At 50.4% G+C, this 17,313-nt stretch overlaps 4 protein-coding genes across 4 annotated transcripts; 1 reads left to right on the forward strand and 3 right to left on the reverse strand.

The window, feature by feature from the left end:
* Positions 1–579: 579 nt before the first annotated feature.
* On the reverse strand, positions 580–1,918 carry NCS54_01207800 (Hypothetical protein; the record flags this gene model as incomplete). Its single annotated transcript, XM_053157327.1, has 2 exons — positions 580–1,542; positions 1,601–1,918. 2 exons carry the CDS (start codon positions 1,916–1,918, stop codon positions 580–582), a joined length of 1,281 nt encoding a protein of 426 aa, XP_053013302.1.
* A 546-nt stretch (positions 1,919–2,464) lies between these two features.
* On the forward strand, positions 2,465–4,058 carry NCS54_01207900 (Kynureninase; the record flags this gene model as incomplete). The annotated part of the gene is made up of 2 exons (XM_053157328.1): positions 2,465–2,705; positions 2,755–4,058. The coding sequence occupies exons 1-2, from the start codon at positions 2,519–2,521 to the stop codon at positions 4,056–4,058; spliced, it is 1,491 nt and encodes a 496-aa protein (XP_053013303.1). The 5' UTR covers positions 2,465–2,518.
* A 713-nt stretch (positions 4,059–4,771) lies between these two features.
* Positions 4,772–6,988, reverse strand: NCS54_01208000 (Zn(2)-C6 fungal-type domain-containing protein; the record flags this gene model as incomplete). The annotated part of the gene is made up of 3 exons (XM_053157329.1): positions 4,772–5,345; positions 5,391–6,856; positions 6,902–6,988. 3 exons carry the CDS (start codon positions 6,986–6,988, stop codon positions 4,772–4,774), a joined length of 2,127 nt encoding a protein of 708 aa, XP_053013304.1.
* A 747-nt stretch (positions 6,989–7,735) lies between these two features.
* On the reverse strand, positions 7,736–10,109 carry NCS54_01208100 (Hypothetical protein; the record flags this gene model as incomplete). Its single annotated transcript, XM_053157330.1, has 4 exons — positions 7,736–8,495; positions 8,545–9,231; positions 9,282–9,813; positions 9,866–10,109. 4 exons carry the CDS (start codon positions 10,107–10,109, stop codon positions 7,736–7,738), a joined length of 2,223 nt encoding a protein of 740 aa, XP_053013305.1.
* Between the last annotated feature and the right edge of the window lie 7,204 nt (positions 10,110–17,313).

Genomic DNA, 17,313 nt, shown 5'->3' on the forward strand with positions numbered 1-17,313 from the left:
AAGCCGTGCAGATCGTGTTGCTCAAGTTCTGTGACTGAAGTGTTCACCTAAAGCTCTGTCTCAGGTCTAAGAGATCCAGTGCCAGGTCCGAAGAGAGCACTTTTTGCTGTTGTAGCTGATGACCTCTTTTTGGAGACGTCACTGATGAAAAGAGCAACAGATAATACAATGCTATCACCCAACTTCATAGTTGCATTGACACAATAAAGTCATAACCATTAACAAACATCATGCTTAAATAGCCCTAATATTACACTGTACCTTCACCCCTTTATGACCGATCCCGTCTAAACTGTCGACAGAATCCACACTACAAGCGGCCATACATAACTCGATAACCTACTGGATGTTGAGCGCCTAGTCAAGCAAAACTGGGTTACTGGTGGTATTTGAGCCAGATACTGATTTTCAAGCTGGTATCGAACAGGCAACTCATTGTGATAATGTTGCAAACGAAATGCTTGTTGAAATTCTCTAATTAATGAAAAGCCACAGGGCTACGCTTATGCGCTCAAGGTATCTTCTCTATCCAAATTCATATCCAAGACGTTGAGTCTCGACTCACAAAAAATCCAACATCTATTGCTTTTCCAAGTTTCCTGCAACTATGGTCTCATCTCTCGACTGCTTCAAGAAAGGCACCAGCTTGGTACCACCAGTTCCCGTCAACTCTTCTCCAGCCTTTCTCGACGAAGAGCTGGCGAGGTTCTGGGGTCCTTCCTTACTTCCTTGTCGGGAGGGAAGGATGATGTATCTTGTGACGATCTGGATGTGCTTGTTCCGGAACTTGCTCAGTGCATCGGTTGCGGATGTGAATGCTTCCTGGAGGCGGTGCTGTCCTTCTGTCGTAGGAGGCAGGAGAGCCAGTTCTCGGATGCTTCCCATGCGGGCAATATGAGTGAGGAAACGGCGGTGAGGACCGGGCATGTACTCCTTGACAATATCGTGGTAGCTCTTCTCGCCCTTCACCTCGGTATTGTTGCCGCTTGTGATATGCTCAACTCCAAGCACGATATCGAAGAACTGGATGAGAGAGCTCTGTCCGTTGCTTCCACCTCGCAAGTGTCTCCACTCGCCCTTGCCATCACCCTCATCGTAGAAGACACCCCTTGGTAGACCGGCAGACTCCATGTTCTTGCTTCCAGCCAAGAATGGTCGGATCTTGTAGTAAAAGGTCATTGGGTCGCACTTCTCATACATCCTCTCGAGAAGCACACCAACGCCATCAATGCATTCCTTAAGTTCTTGGAGCGCAGAGACAATGACATCGTAGTCTCTTGTCTTGACAGCCTCGAGGGCCTCCATCATGCGGGGGATGATGCCTCCAGCCCTGGCCTCCATCGCCACGCTAATGAGCAGGAACCATGATTCAGACTCAGTTCCGGTAAATGTATGAAGAGTGTCGAGTTTGCTGAGGTCGGAAAAGTCGTTGCCTGAGCAGGAAAAGTTCCAGAGGTTGGCGGCGGCGTATGTGAGAACAGGGGGGAGTTCGAGATGCTTCGAGACTTCGAGGAAAGGGACTGTGATTTGAGGGGGTAGGATCTGGGAATGGTTAGTACATCACAGTTAAAGACGAGACACTTTTTTTTTTTTTGCTTACTTGTGCGGGCTTCTCACCACCCCAGACGTAGGCATGTGTCAAGAAAGCCATGATAGAGTATGCTCTCCGCCACTCTGCCTCTGACCGGAGTCGGTCTGTGGAGAGCACGGGGAGTTGATCAACTGCTCTTCTAATGCCATTCTCGACTAGCGCTGGAAGATGCTGGATGATGAGCTCCCAAGGCTCATAGTAGGGGTCGGGTAGTTGCCTCAGAGGGCTATGCTCTGGGAGAAAGGCATTGCTGGATACAGCAAACTCCTTCAACTCGGCGGTTGGCTTGATCCGATGGATCTGGTGTGGTACTGCGTGAGGCGACATTGTAAAGCTGGAGTAGTACAGAGGCGATGTCGTGTAAACTAGAGCAAGTCAAAGGCGGGAAGTGGCGTCTTGGCTTTGTTGGACTTGCAAGTGATGGTGTTGAAGGATAATTGATCAGATAAAGCGTCGACATCAGGTCTAAAATAGAGTTAATTGTTCCCATGGGGGCATTGTTTCCGTCTCCGTGTGATCCGCCTTGTTCTCGAACTTTGCCCTGTTTTCACATCCGCCCCGTTCCTCCATCCGCCTTGTCTTGCACATCCGTTGCCCGGTTCTCGTAAGAAAATGGATCCGCATCTTCCGTTCCGGCATCATGCGGGCAATTGAGAATGACATCCATTGACCAATCAGTTACTGCAGTTTGCTCAAAATGGACATGATGACGTCCACTTTACGGGGCACGGAAGACGGAACTTCGGATGTGGGTCTTCCGCACATCCGCCCGGGCATCTTTGTAGATACCGGAAGCGACCGAGATGGGGCTCGACGGAACATAAAGTGATTTCGCAATCCCATGCTCCAAGGCCAGTCGTACGATTCCATCATCAGCCATCTCAAGTCATTCTCACTACCCTTACCTGCTACCACACTCAATTCACTATGGAGTTGTCAGGATTCGTCGATCGCCTACGGAGCGGAGCCTCCCCCAAGTTCCCGCAAGATGCCAATTCGTTAGAGTTTGCCCGTCATCTCGACTCTCAGGACAAGCTAAGCCATCTTCGGGATGAGTTTGTCATCCCCACAAAGAGATCTCTCAAGAAGAAGGCCTTGGATGGATCGATTCCTTGTAAGTAGCTGTGCCGAGTCAAGTCTTGAGACTAGCTGACCCAATCTAGCCCATGGTGCCTCTTCCAATGGCACTAACGGTACCAACAGTCACAGCAATGGCCACAACGGATCAAAGGACGACTCTGAGCAGTGCCTCTACTTTGTTGGCAACTCCCTTGGTGCTCAGCCCAAGGCAGTACGAGAGTATCTCAACGCTCAGCTGGAGACATGGGCATCCATTGGTGTCAACGGCCACTTCAGCGCAATGGGCAACTCCCCATTGACACCTTGGCAGGACATGGCCGAGGACTGCGCCATCAAGTCTGCTGATATCGTTGGAGCTTCTCCTAGTGAGATCGTCATCATGAACACCTTGACAGCCAACCTGCACTTTTTGATGGCCAGCTTCTACAAGCCCAATGAGAAGCGCCACAAGATCATCCTCGAGTGGAAGCCCTTCCCCAGTGACCACTACGCTATTGAGAGTCAGGTTGTCTGGCATGGACTGGATCCTGAGAAGAGCATGGTCAAGATCCACCCCAACGAGGATTTTATCATGACAACGGATTTGATCTTGGCTACTATTGACGAGCACGCCGAGGAGACTGCTCTGCTTCTTCTTCCTGGTATTCAATACTACTCTGGCCAACTTTTCGACATCCCCCGAATCACCGCCTACGCCCAAGAAAGGGGAATCGTCGTGGGCTGGGACCTGGCCCACGCCGCCGGAAACGTCGAGCTTAAGCTGCACGACTGGAACGTTGACTTTGCCTGCTGGTGCACATACAAGTACATCAACGCCGGCCCTGGTTCCATCGCCGGAGCCTACGTCCACGAGAAGCACGGCAAGGTCGAGTTCAAGGACGACTCTGGCAAGCCCACGTACCGACCCCGTCTTATGGGCTGGTATGGTGGAGACAAGAGCGTCCGATTCAACATGGACAACAAGTTTGTGCCCACTGTCGGTGCAGGAGGATACCAGCTTTCCAACCCTTCCGCCATTGATCTGGCCAGCTTGTCTGGCGCCCTCTCCGTCTTCAACAAGACAAAGATGTATGATATTCGATCAAAGGCTCTCGTCCTGACTGCCTACGCCGAGCATCTGCTCGACCAGATCATCTCCGAGTCATCCGACGAGACACCCCTCTTCCGCATCATCACACCCCGTGATCCCGCACAAAGAGGAACCCAGCTGAGTGTCCTTCTCAGAGAAGGTCTGATGGACAGAGTGAGCGAGGCTCTGGAGGAGAACGGAGTCATTTGCGACAAGCGAAAGCCCGACGTGATCAGAGTTGCGCCTGTGCCTTTGTACACGAGGTTTGAGGATGTGTGGAAGTTTATGCAGGTGCTGAGGGGGGCACTGAGCCAATGATTTCATACGATACCAAAGACTGTAGTGTTAAAATAATGAGCAAGCAGTAATGATTCACTTGAGATTAGAGAGCAATGGACCAAGATGAACTATAACTCCAGGCCTAGCCCTACTGTGCAAGTAAAGCCATTACATAGTTTCCGCTAGAGATACTCGTTTTGAAGACATCTAGCGCCCTTGTCTATCCAAACTACGTAGCAGACCGTATCTGGCTTCGCCAAAGCTTGGCAATAGACCAGCCTAAGAAAGGGACCTCTCTTGTCTAGCAGCTAGAGCCGATCTGAGTTCCCATACTAACTTCTCTGTACTTCGCCAGTACTATCGTTTTCCGCACTTGAATTTTAAGCATGAACTGTACGTATGGCACTGTCCCCCAAGCAGCCAACTCCTGAAGCCATAATCTGACTGTTCACACCATCGGCACACCGCATACCATCGCCTTACGCTTCGGTTATCCATGGGCAACAAAAATCCCATTGACCAATAATGGCAAACCCAAAATGCCAATCTACTTGTCATCATGCATCTTCGGATAGAGAAAAAAGACCGCATTTTCGGTGGTTAGTATCAAACATCTTGTGGGGACCGAAGCGGACCCCTTCTCCGAACTTCCGCTTATCGGTCCGCACTTCGGAAGACAGAATACGGATCCGAAGAACAACAAGATTCGTCATCTCACAGGCATGCAAGTCTATTGCCGTTATCTATCACAATCAAAGATGATGCGTCAGATCTATGCCACCCCCCGCGTCTAGCAAAGCAAACAGGTTCAGTGCCGAACCGGAATCTCCTTCCATGCCCGTCGGCCCGCCCCAGTAACTCGGATCAGGAGTTTGCAGCATGGACTCGCTTAAGCCTAGGAAAGCCGAATCAAGATCCCCAAATGGCGGTGATCCGACGCCTTGTAGTCCATTATGCTGCAGGAATGACCGGTCCAGGGAGTCCCGTGGCCGGCTGTTGGATGCCGGGCTGGCCACCGGATGACTCGGGTCTCCGGTGACGGCCGGGGAGGTGGAATCTGTCCCGGCTTCGGATGGGATCAATCCAAAGAGTTGGCTTGAGTTCTCAGTTCGTCGTTGGCGCTCTGCTAGTTCTCGCTTTTCGAGGTACTCGAGGGCTGCAGTGAGAAGTGACTGCGCGATAAGGGAGTACTGTCTTGCGTGTGTATCATGTTTTGAGCAGTGATCCAAAGCGTGGATGGACATACGCGTATACTTTTCTAGTATCCGGCCAAAGCCGCCCAGAAGGCCTATCCCGAGAACAAGGGAGCTGGCAAACAGCCATGATCTGGGAAGAGTCAGAAGTAGTTCTCTCGCAATCTAAGGTACTCACACTAGAACAGGTACATGTCCAACGAGAATTCCTCGCTGGATCAAGTCCAATATCGGATCCACCATAAGACTCGCTGCATCAATGCAAGCATCTGCCAGTTTCGACTTGCCAGATGTCAAGGCAGATCGACCATTTGATGACACCGCCGTATCAGATAACCGTCGGCAAAGCTCATACATGAGAAATGGCCGAGATACAAGCATGACGGCGTAATAATATGTCGACAAGACCTGACATGCACCGCTGGCTTGGGCTCTGTCCTGGGCTTCAGGATTTGCGATGATATCTTTCAGTTGCTTCAGCCACCGAGACGACCAATCTCGCAGCTGGAGTGATATTCCTTCGGTAAGTTGTAGAGATATCTTCCGCCTGGAGTAGATTTCTGTTACTACTCCCTCTAGAACGAGAAATATCTGAACAGACGCGTTAAGGAGATCCGGGGCTTCGTTTGCGCCTTCGTTTGGATTTTGATAGGGCACGGTACAATCAACATCTGAGGTTGCAGGCGGCCGTCCCATCGAGGTGCTCAAGAAGAGATCCACAACTCGTAAACTCTTCCAAAGACGATCTCGTTGCCTGTGAATATCAGGCCCAAATCGTGCATTGACTTCGGTTCTGTGAATTCCAACTGAGTAGGCTGCTCGTACTGCGATGCCGAAGAACAGGAAAGCTCCGTTGATCTGGCACGAACAGAGCATGTACAACGTAATAAGGGTGAAGATCTGGATGCTGGTCACACTGAGATTGCCACTCAGATTTGCGTATGCCTTGTCACGGGCGTACTCAAAGTAGTCCTGTGCGAGCTCTTCGTTGTCCATCTGTCTTCCAATGGCCAGCACTAGAAGATTTACAACTGTAGTCGCATCGTCGGGTTTTTGGTCGAGGTTCGCCCACAGCATGAGATCTTCTACTAATCGACGATTGTCAAACAGATCCACGAGCCCCGTGGCAACAGATAAATATGTCGACACTGCCGAGGGTATATCATCGGGATTGATGCTCGGAAGGCGGTTATCGCCAGGTACTCGGCGAGACTGATGTGCAGGCGCGTTCTCAAGCACAGAGTAACGGCTTGTCTGAGGAGCAAAGGCATTCTGGCCAACTCTGGTGGTGACAAGCTGTCGGACAGACTGAAAAAAGGAGAGAGGGGCACAGTCTCCCACAAAGATGAGTTTTCCTTGAGCATCGCAAACTAGTCGCGCTTCTCTCGGCACTTCAGTCTCGTCCTCAGCGTCCATCCCTTGAGGTTGTGCCGATACCGGCCTCGTGAGCTCTGCATTTGCCGGTGTTGATGGAGTGGTATTCCTTGTAGAATGAGCACGGGCGTCTCTCTCAGAGGCTGGAGGAGATGTCAGGGATGCCAACGATTGGCCATTGCGGCGTCGTCGCTGAGGCGAGTAGTGACAGGTATGAGGCCTCTGCCGCCGAGAACAGTAACCGCAGGGCAATTTGCCATCGCATTTGACCTTACCAGTCAATACATTACAGGCACCAGTGAGTGTACAACTTACTTTTCTTGCCTTGCAGCCATCGCAGGCATTGGCGATGCGGCTGCGGATGTACCGCCCTGGCTCTTGTTCCGCAGCATCGACGTCCATGCTTTATTGAGAGAGGGCGGATGTTTCGGTGAGAATTTCCTTGTGCCACGAAACGCGGAAGCACTGTGGGCCGAGCTCGGTAGTTGAGTCTCGGCCGACGGAAAAGAGCGGATGTGGGAAATTGTTAGTGCAATGCCGAGCCGGCTTAAGAGTGGCGGGTTAACCTAGAGTGATTGATAGTGAGGAATGAGAAATGCTTCTTCATGCGATTGTTGACTTGCTGAGAGTGTCAATTAGCATTAATTAATAGACACGTTGCACATGAGACACCCAGTTCTTCAATCCTGGGTCTCCTGCAGCCACATGCAGGAGAGGGAGGTCACCCGACACTTCATCCGACAAGTGAGAAACGCGCACCCCCAAAACCAACAACTATTGATAACGAACTTAAGCTTGTTTTAAATACGCATTCTTAAATTAACATCATTTTTTATTACATAGTGAGGTGTTACGGTTATTGTACAAGTTATTGTTGAATGGTATAGACACTGCGTCTTCTCTAGTGGGCAACTACTGAAGAACATACCTTCATTACCATTCACATCATGAGAAGCTAGTGCGACAAGGATTGCGTTGTTTTAATATCGGCAACTTTCAATGACCTTGTACTGTCACTAATGGCTTCTTCTGGAGATGTCACTGAGTTCACGAAACACGATGCATCGTTAAATGGCCGTTAATCATTCATCAACAACTACGCAACTAATCAACAGCTCCACCCCGTCGTCCTCAAATATTACAACCTCATTACCATGTACCACCGGGAAGGGCAATCTCAGATCCCTTGAAAGTACCGCTGACCTTTCCAAGTTCCAGAGCAGCATTGACGACACCACCAAGACCCTCTCCGGCAATCAGACCAGCAGCGACAGCAAAGGCGTACATCTCAAAGTTGTTGCGGAACCACTTGCGCCACCACCAGGCAGTGATGGAGCCAAACATGACGGCGTTGGCGTAGCCACTGTCGGGGCCCAGGACCCAGGCGACACCGACCGACATCCAGTTGGGGAGCCAGTTGCGGTACTTCTCACGGGGGCCGACAAGGTAGAAGTGCTTGAGGACAGCCTGGAGAGCACAGACGACGCCCATGACGATGGCGAAGATGGCCGAAGATCGAGGGATGGGGATCTTGGGCATGGTCACAGCCACGGCGACAGCCTCCCAAGCGCTGACGGAGGGAGCAGCAAAGGGGCAGACATCGGCGGGATCATCGCTAGGCTTGAAGACGCAAGGGTATGCCGACATGAAGAGGACAAAGATTCCGGGGGCGAGGAAGACGGAGACAAAGGTGCCCATAGCCTGAGCGTAGAACTGCAGCTTGGGAGGAGTCTTGAGCAGGAAACCAACACGGAAATCGCTGACCAGCGAGTTGGCAACATCGGCGGTTCCAGAGGCAATGTTACCAGCAACCAGGTTGATTCTCTGGGCAGCCTTGACCTCGTAGTGGCCCTTGGTGATGCCACCGTACACAAGCTGCGAAGCCTTGGCCGAGGCAGTGAGAGGGGCGCTGACACAGTGTTAGAAAGATGCTCTCATGACGTTCAAGGGAAACTTACACATCAGTGACGGCACCGCCATAGATGGACATGAAGGCAAAGAGCAGACCCAGAATACAAGCCAAGATAGCCAGACCAGCGTTCATGTGGAACTGCAGCTCAGCAACGATGCAGGCAACAACAACAAAGACGAGGGCTCCGACGACCCAGACCCAGCTAGGAACCTGTTGTTCAGGAAGAGCAAAGTCCTCAACGAGTCCACTGCCCTCATCGGCCTTGCGAGCCTGCTTCTCCAAAAAGGCAACGTTCTTTCCGCGAGCCTGCAGCTTGTTGTTGATGGAGCGAGCAGACTCGCGCATAGCAAACTTGATTCCGTCCCAGACGACCTTGGCGTGGAGGAAGAACTCGACCAGGCTGTAAACCATGAGGACCATGACACCAGGCCACAGAAGCCAGTATCGAGGAGAGGGGACGTAGCCAGGCTCGTCAACGCCAGTCATGATGCTGAATCGGGTCAAGCCTTCCCACTTGCCCTCGCCAACCATGACGCCGATGCACTCTCCGTAGTGGACCAGGAGGGGGCCAATAAGGGCCCAAGCGACGACAGTACCTCCAAACCAAGAGATGGCGGCGTTGAGACCAACCAGGATACCGGAGCCGAAGAAAGCAGGGGTCAACTGGACGTACCAGCCCCAGCTCTCAATGGCCAGGAGTCCAGGCACAGAGTAGCCTCCCCAGATGTAGAACCTATTGTGGGTTAGTAACTAGAAGCAAGTTGAGGTTCTGTCAGAACTTACCAAGTAAAGATGTGCCAGTTGTGCAGGATGCCATCGGCATACTGGCCAACAACGATAATGAGAATGGCAAGGAGAAAGGCGTAGCCCAAAGCCTTGACCTTCTTCATAGCATCACCAGCACCAGAGCCTACAGCGTGCATGGAACGGATAGTCATGGCCGTAGCAGTCGGAGTAGGGAAGACCAGGTTAAGCTCCCGAGCGACATTGATGATGAAGAACTTTCGAAGAGGGACAGCAGCGAAGAGACCGAAGAGGGCGCAGACAAAGGTGATGGTGAGGATGCGGCCAAAGTCCTTCTTGGGGTCATCCGACAGGAGGTCGAGGCGATACATAGCAGGCAGACCGGCAACAAAGACACCCGACATGCCACCGGCTCCAGTGGCAGCGGCCTGGATGATGGAGTTCTCCTGAGGGCCAAATTTGCCGCCGAGAAAGGGGACGTTGGGCAAGGACTTGGTCAACATCAGGATGAAGCCATAACCAAAGATAGCTCCGAACATAGTGGCTGGAAAGGTAAATCCTGTCTTCAAACCTGTAGGAGCTGTTTTAGTGAAGCTCTGAAAAATTTGGAGGTGGTTGCATACCCAGGTAGACGTTGGAGGCGTTGACAAGCGATCCGAGGACGATACCAACCACCATGGCACGAACCGTCAGCGGATTAGGCTCAGGCTCAACTCCCTTGGGCATAGGAAAACTAGTGAAAAGATCTGTAATCCTCTCATCCTCGCCATCAGTGTCAGACTTGAGGTCGACATCCGAGTGCGGGAACTTTTCGTTGTAGGCCGGCTGGACGACAACGTCCTCCGGGTTGGTGGTTTCGACGGCCATGATGAATAATCAAGCCTCAGCAAGGTATCTACCGGATGCTTGAGAGACTAATTAGACGCCTGTGAGAGTATGAGTTTCGAAAAAGCTGGGGATCAGTTTGCTATTTATCTCCTCTGGCAAGTCATGGTTTCACCGTTGCACCCGCAGTTTAAACCCACATGCCCATGAATACATGTAGGCCAAGGGGTCACACGCAAATCACCAACAGCATTGGGACCTTTTGCAATCCGTCCTACAAGAGGAAGGCTCTCGGCGACCCGGCACGATGGAACGGCTACAGGATACGTGCTTCGATGTGCACGCACTCGCCACAGGGAACGGAGATGGCACCTCGAAGGACTAGATCGGCGGACCTTATCTGTCGGTAATTGGCGAATCAGACGGGCCGGCGTCTAAACAGCTTCCTGAACGGGCCATCGTCGTCGGCTCCGAACTTTTGTTGCGCCTTGAGAAAATCTGTGTGGGTCCAAGATATCGCTCCACCCCCAGACGGGTGGCACCGAGGAGACGGGCGAGGGTCAAGGAAAGAGGAATGACCGGCGTTGGGATTATCGCCAGCCTTGTCGTCGGAGGGTTACTTTGCATTGATATGGACATAAGGGTGTTTCCAAGTTTGTCGCAGACACAAGAGAGTGTGTGTTGCGGCGACGATAATCATCTAGACTCCCCGCCGTCGCCGCACTACCCTGGTTAGTGGCCTCACTGAAACAGCGATAATCGCAGCGGACACAGAATGTTGCTCGGCGGCACTGAGCATTTGATTGCATCTTGCATTCCGATATCGCGTCAGGGCAAAAGACAACGGGCTCGCTCCCAATATGTCCATCTCCGCGATCCAAAACACTGCTAATCAGACCACTCAGCACTGGAGAAGCTATGGATGTCGGCCGTCGGGGAACCTTTGTTGCGCTTGGCGACCCCCTGCGACCCCAGCGCGGAATTGGAACCTTTGTCGGCGCGGTACGGTGCGGTGCGGGTTGTTGGTCGCACGCAGCGCACAGCTCGCTCGCTACGCTACAGCTTTCTGGTTAGCTGAAATAAGGGACCTTTTGAATCCCTCTCCCCATACTGCAGGCGCCGCTCCAACCAACCCCTTTGGCAATTGTCCTTTTGCAACAAAGACAAATCCGGAAGTTGTGTTGGGAAGTGCGGAATAAGGTGCTGACAGATAACAGGGATTCGGACCAGTTAATCTGCTGCGTATCATGGTCCCCGAGCGTCACGTGTGCAAGAATCTTGACTCCATTCTTGACCTATCTTTTGTAGTAACGACAGCTTATCTGATACGTTGGGGTCTTTTGATGTTGCATTCAAATCCACTTCCTTCAAGCTTGGCCTCGTGAGCTGTCGCATTGCATACCCCTGGAGGATATGCCTGCCAGAGCTAGCTCTTGGCGCTCCAGGGTCCCTATTCTTGTCGACTGCGCCGTTCTCTGAATTCAAAAGGGCCAGGTCGGCCGCTTCTGCACCACCCAAAACCTTCCATTTCAAATACCGTCGCGCGTTTTAGCCTTTTGAGTTTGGATAGCTCAAAGTACCCCAGTTTGAGGCTCATTGCGTGGGACGATGGCAGATGGAAATCCTCCATCCCAAGTTAGCTTAGGCTCTACCTGAAATAAACAATTTCAAACCCCGAGGTCGCCAAAGATGATTCGACATGGTCGTCTTTGGCACAATTACCTCAATCGTGATCACACATTCATGCCATCTCATCAGCTTCGTTTGCATCGAAGCTTTTGAGTCACGTGCCAGTTCATTGGAGCGCGTGCGTCGCTTCATTCGAGAACAGCCACATCTTCACTCACGTTTCAGCCTAATTTAGGTAAACATCATCATCACCCACTGAATGGTTGAGGCGCTCCCAAAATGGATTCTCAGCTTGACTGCAGATGATTTCTCGCCTACAAAAGAACCAGCACCAGCGGGCGCGCGCGCAAGGATACGTTATCACGACGGGCGGTGGCAGCATCGGGATCATTCTCGGCACGAAATCCCACGCCGATAAGACACGAACGACCCTCACGATTTCCACCCAGCCCTCGATGACCGACGATTTTCAGTCAGATGGATGGACAACAAGCGGACGCGCCAAGACGACAACAGATCCTTCGCAGCCACGACATTGAGGGAACCGATCAAAGCAAGCGAGACCGATCAAAGTACCCGAGCCCCAGATACCTGTCAGTCCCGAGACCGTTTTGTCGCCGCCTGATTGGCTCTCCGAAGATTGTCCGCGTTTCCACGCACAGATGCGATATCGAGGTCGCCACCAAGCGATTGTCTGTCCCAACAGAGCGTCACTCACACGACAAAGAGCTTGTTTACCCTGGAGAGAGATATCGCAAAGATCGCCCCTCGTCCTTTGACCGATTGTTTTGTTTGGTGGAATTGTTCTCAAGGAGCTGGCCTGAGGCTGGGGCTCAGTCCAGAACGAACGGGGCCCAACCACCGAGTCAGATCCATGCCGGTATTGTCTTGTTCGCGACCCGATAAGCCGAGCTGACAAAACATTGTCAAGCCTTGCCACTGCGCTCTTCTCAAGCACATCTGATCGCGGCAAACTCGATCTGCGTGGGTGATGCTCGATTCAGAAGATTAGTTTTCAATATGGCGATGCGATGTTCAAGGCCGAATGGGTAGAACTCGACGCCCCGACGAAGGCAACCAGACAACTCCTCTAAGGACGACACAACCTCCCTGATGACAAGATTCCTTCGGCACTTGTTGGATTCTCCGGCATTCATGACTGGTCGCGGAGCTGGGCCGCTCAAAGACGCGGCGCACCTGGATGGGGCGACAATGCGAATGGAATCTACTTCGAAACCAAGCAGTAAGCTTTGCCGTGGAAACATCATTCGGCACAGGAAGCTGATGGTGAAGGGCAACCTCGCGCCGCCCAACGTTTAGAGACTGAACGGCCGAAACTTCTCGACCAAGACAGACTCGATTGAAACCCTGCGCCGAGAACACACATTGGAAGGAGGATTCGTTAGTTTGCCTTCAATATGGTCTCGGTGGCTACATGTCCGGCTATCCGAGAACACCGAACTGCCACATTGAAGGCCCTGAGCGGTTGGTGACATCTTCCGACGGTGACCGGAGCATGATTGCCGATCCAGCTGCGCCAGACCCTCAGCCCGTCCTGCTCCGGGTTCTTTATCCTAGCCAGGTGGAGACGCCTGAAGCGATCATCGCATATCGGGGTCGTAACTGTGTTCTTTGCTATCGTGGCCAATAGCCTCTTTTGAAAGAGTCACGGAGTTCACAACGTCGGAGCCGTGAATGAGAGAGGTGTGAAGGGGGAACCTCAACCAGCTTGGCGTTCTTTATTATAGTTGAAACCCGGCTATCGATGGGATAACAAAGCCAGAAGACCGACTCCTCCTTCGAAACCAACCTCTCCCTCCCGACAAATCTCCCCCTTCTGCTGTCGCTGGATTCTCTGCATTACCGACCAGCCGGTAACTACTCGAGCGCCCGGTACCCATAATTCTGGGCACCTCGATGGGGGTGATAATTTCAACGGCATATACTTCAAGACGGAGCCCCGCAGCAAGCTTTGCGGCGGCAATGTCATCTGGCATGAGAACATGACAGTCCAGGGCAATATCTCCGCCATTAAACGCCTAGTAGTCATTCACACCGACCGAAACTTCCTAAATGAGATAGACCCCATTCAAACCCTTTGGCAGGAGCATACCAAGCTTGCCGAAGGGTTCCCCTTCACGCCCTTGTCATTCACAGCTCCAGCAGACAAAGATGGCTCTGGGCGCCCTAGCCTGGTTAAGTTGTACGTGGGCGATTTCAGCGAGAATATCGACTCCCGCTTTCGGTTGAAGATCCTCTGCCTGGGGATCCTTGCCGTCTCGAAGGAGTTAAGTACCTGGAGTAATACTTTCTTATGGGCGCTCCCGTATGACCCGATGAACCTCGCTATTCAGGCTGTCCTCGTCTGCAAACATCTGAAAGACACAAGGGGCCGAAGAGCCCTATGCGAAACCCCGCACGGGGAAGTATCATCCTGTGCCTGATGTGTCTTTGGCGGGTTTCATCTTGTATTGGCCTTATTTCCTCTAATTCCACGAAGTCCACAAACTGAGCCGATGCATGCACTCGTTTCGTTTCATCAATGCCCATCAGGCCAAGGAAATAGTGGGGAATAACTCTCTAGCTATCTCGGATTACAATCTCGACGGAAACGCTATTCAAACTCTTCGACAGAAACCTCCGCGTCGTATCTCGTTCCACTGACTGTTATTGGCATAACACCTGAAGAGGGTTTGATGATTCTCTGAGTATGGGTTTATCAAATATAACCTAATGCTTTGAGGGCTTCTTGCTTAGGCAAAGCTAAGGGTTGACTGAAACATCCCTCAGAACCCCAGGTTTCTGCCGGTTTATGGGATACGCGACCGAGCACAGCGAGGATATCGACTCTCACTTTCGTTTGAAGATCTCTTGCCTGGGGATTCTTGCCATTCCGGAGGAGTTGGATGACCGGATCGATTCCTTTCTCTGGTAGTTCCCATATAGCCCGATCCCCCGAAAGATGGCACTGTAAGCAGTACTGGTCTATAACCATCTCAAAGATACGGACGGGAGCACTTCATCTGACATCAAAAATGCAGAAAAACCCCGAGCGAGCCCGTTCTCTCTAACCACCCGGTGGTCCAAGACCAGGCCCAAGACCAGGTCCAGCCGACCGATATGACCGCTCTGACTATGACCGCGCCATGGGATTTCGACGTACTGGAACCGTTCCACAGCCATTCTGTAACAAGATATCGCTAGTGTTCAGTTTGAACACAGCCCGACCGAGCGTACTGGATTACAGTTCCTTGTGAACTTGGTGATCCCTCCAAAAGAGGTCATGAGCCACAGTGGCAAAGAAGTTTGAACACAGTTATTGACATATGTAAGCATCAAAGCTTCGTCGAAAAACACCACAACTCGCCATCTTGGAAAGTATCAAATATTGATAAGGTTGCCCGGAAGCGAAGCATACCTAGGTACGATGAGTTAAGCCGGGAGAGGACTTCGCCCGGAAGTACCTAAATTCCACGGCTATCTCTTAGGACCCTAGATAATATAATGTGGTTCTGCAGTGGTTTACCGCCCGTCGCGGCTTGGGTCGTGATAACACCTACGTAGACAATATAAAGAGGCAGCTTCCTCCTAGGTCTCTAGGCCTTTCTTAAGAGCTCACGCCTTCCTATAGCTTAGGCACTGAGTTGGAGGAAATGGGTGCTAAGCCGTTTTGGGCCATTAGGCAATTTCTTGTATGTAGAAAAGGAGTCAGAGGCCTTTGTCGTTCTGATCATCATCTTCTTCTTCAGCGGTTAATTCAGGAATGGGGAGCTTTTGGGCTTTCTTCCTGGGAATGACCTTCATCACTATCAATTGATTAATTGCCCTTATTATTTTATATGATATTCAGTTTACGAAGAAGTGCGTAAAATCCCTCTTCTGAAAGTCACCTGAAGAAAATCACGTCCCAAGTTTCGGCTATGGTTGGTGTGTTGTGTTTCTCCAGCAAAGTATAATATAAGGCTAAATAAAAGGGCTACACTAAGAGCAATAATAGCTAGGTAAAGAAGAAAGATATTAGCACGGGGGCTATAGCTAACTATGAAGCGAATTACCCTTAAGGTTAGAGCGAATTCATATTTAAGCGATTGGTTTTAAAGTAAGATATAGGAAGAAGTACTCTATATAAGGCTAAGTAGTAAGAACAACTAGACTTTGAAAATATTTAGGTAAATAAGTGGGATCTAGGTGCTAAGGTTATTGCCGAATTTAAGGCCAATATATCCACGTAGTATAAGTTTCAGTTTAAGTTCACTATGGCATAGATTCTGCTATTTCTCTAGTTTAGTCTTTAATAAATCACCGTTTTAGAAAAGAGCTAACATACTCTCAGAGCATACTATATCTCCTGGTCATAGACTCTTATTATACTATTAGAAACGCTTCTAACGAACTATACTACTATATCCCCTGCCGTTGCTTATTTAACCTCTAAGTTATCTCTAGACATGGAAATTTAAGCTTATATACTAGATCGCCACCCTTACTATGATAAACTATATAGAGCATATTAGTATAAATATAGCAGCCTTTAATATATCCGGCTAAGTAAGAGGAATAAATATCTCCGGCAAAGTCTTGCCTTATCTTTGTTAGAAGATATTTAATCCAGCTGATCACTTAATTGCCTGACTAAGCCTATAGGTAGTCTAGCTAGTCTCTTAGGATACTCTTGAGATCTAACATGGGGATGACCGCCACCAACGGCCGAAGCTCGGGCCCCAGGAAACCGTGAAGCCGCCATGGCTGGGCTGCCGTGGGTGGTTAGGGTTCGGGGTGTAACCCTCTTTTTGCAGCTGACGCCGGTTCGAGGTGCTAGACCAGTGAGCTCAATGCAAATAGTAATCGCCGTTCCACTTCTTGTTTCGCGTGCAGGAGGAATTGGCGCCTCCGAATGAAACGATATCTAATGTTTAGATGCATCTGGGACAGGATGGCTAGTCTTCTTAGCCGCCTTGCGAAACTTGTTTAGCGCGGCCTTAAAGAGCTTCCGAGAATATCTTCTCTTTGCCTTGCACAGGTTGCCACGAGTAAACATTAGTCGCTCGAGGCGTGAGGCAAACTTCAGAAGGCTTTATGATAATGCCTAGCCTGTGATCTACATAGTAAGCCCATTAGCCTGTTGCTAAGAATAGAGCCGGGCCTAGCTTACTGATATATTGGGTGAGTTCCTCGCGGCACTCATCTCGTCTTCGGCGTCGTTCCGCATTAATATTAGTGAGTAGGCGCTATTTTTGTGACGATTATATGTATTCCCAAGGGATAAACCGGTCGTGCTGGGTTTATATTAGCAGAGAGTGCTAGGCGTAGTTTAAGCAATGGGGTATAAGTCACGTCTAGTAATATACTTAAAGGTATTAAGTATAACTAAGTTATATTAATAACTAAGGTAACTACTATATAAGAAAGTATAATAAGTAAGTTTTATATATTTATAGTTACTTTTTTAGACTAATATTCTCTAGGTTTAATCTAGGGTAAGATTAATATATTTAATATTTAATCCTAAGACTAATATAAGTAATATTTAGTCCCTTTAGTCCCTTACTTAATTAAAGTATTTTTATTATACTTCTCTGCCTAGCCTATATTATAGTTATAATATAAGGTTCCCCCT

This window comes from Fusarium falciforme, chromosome 10, assembly GCF_026873545.1.
Source record: "Fusarium falciforme chromosome 10, complete sequence".
Taxonomy (NCBI): domain Eukaryota; kingdom Fungi; phylum Ascomycota; class Sordariomycetes; order Hypocreales; family Nectriaceae; genus Fusarium; species Fusarium falciforme.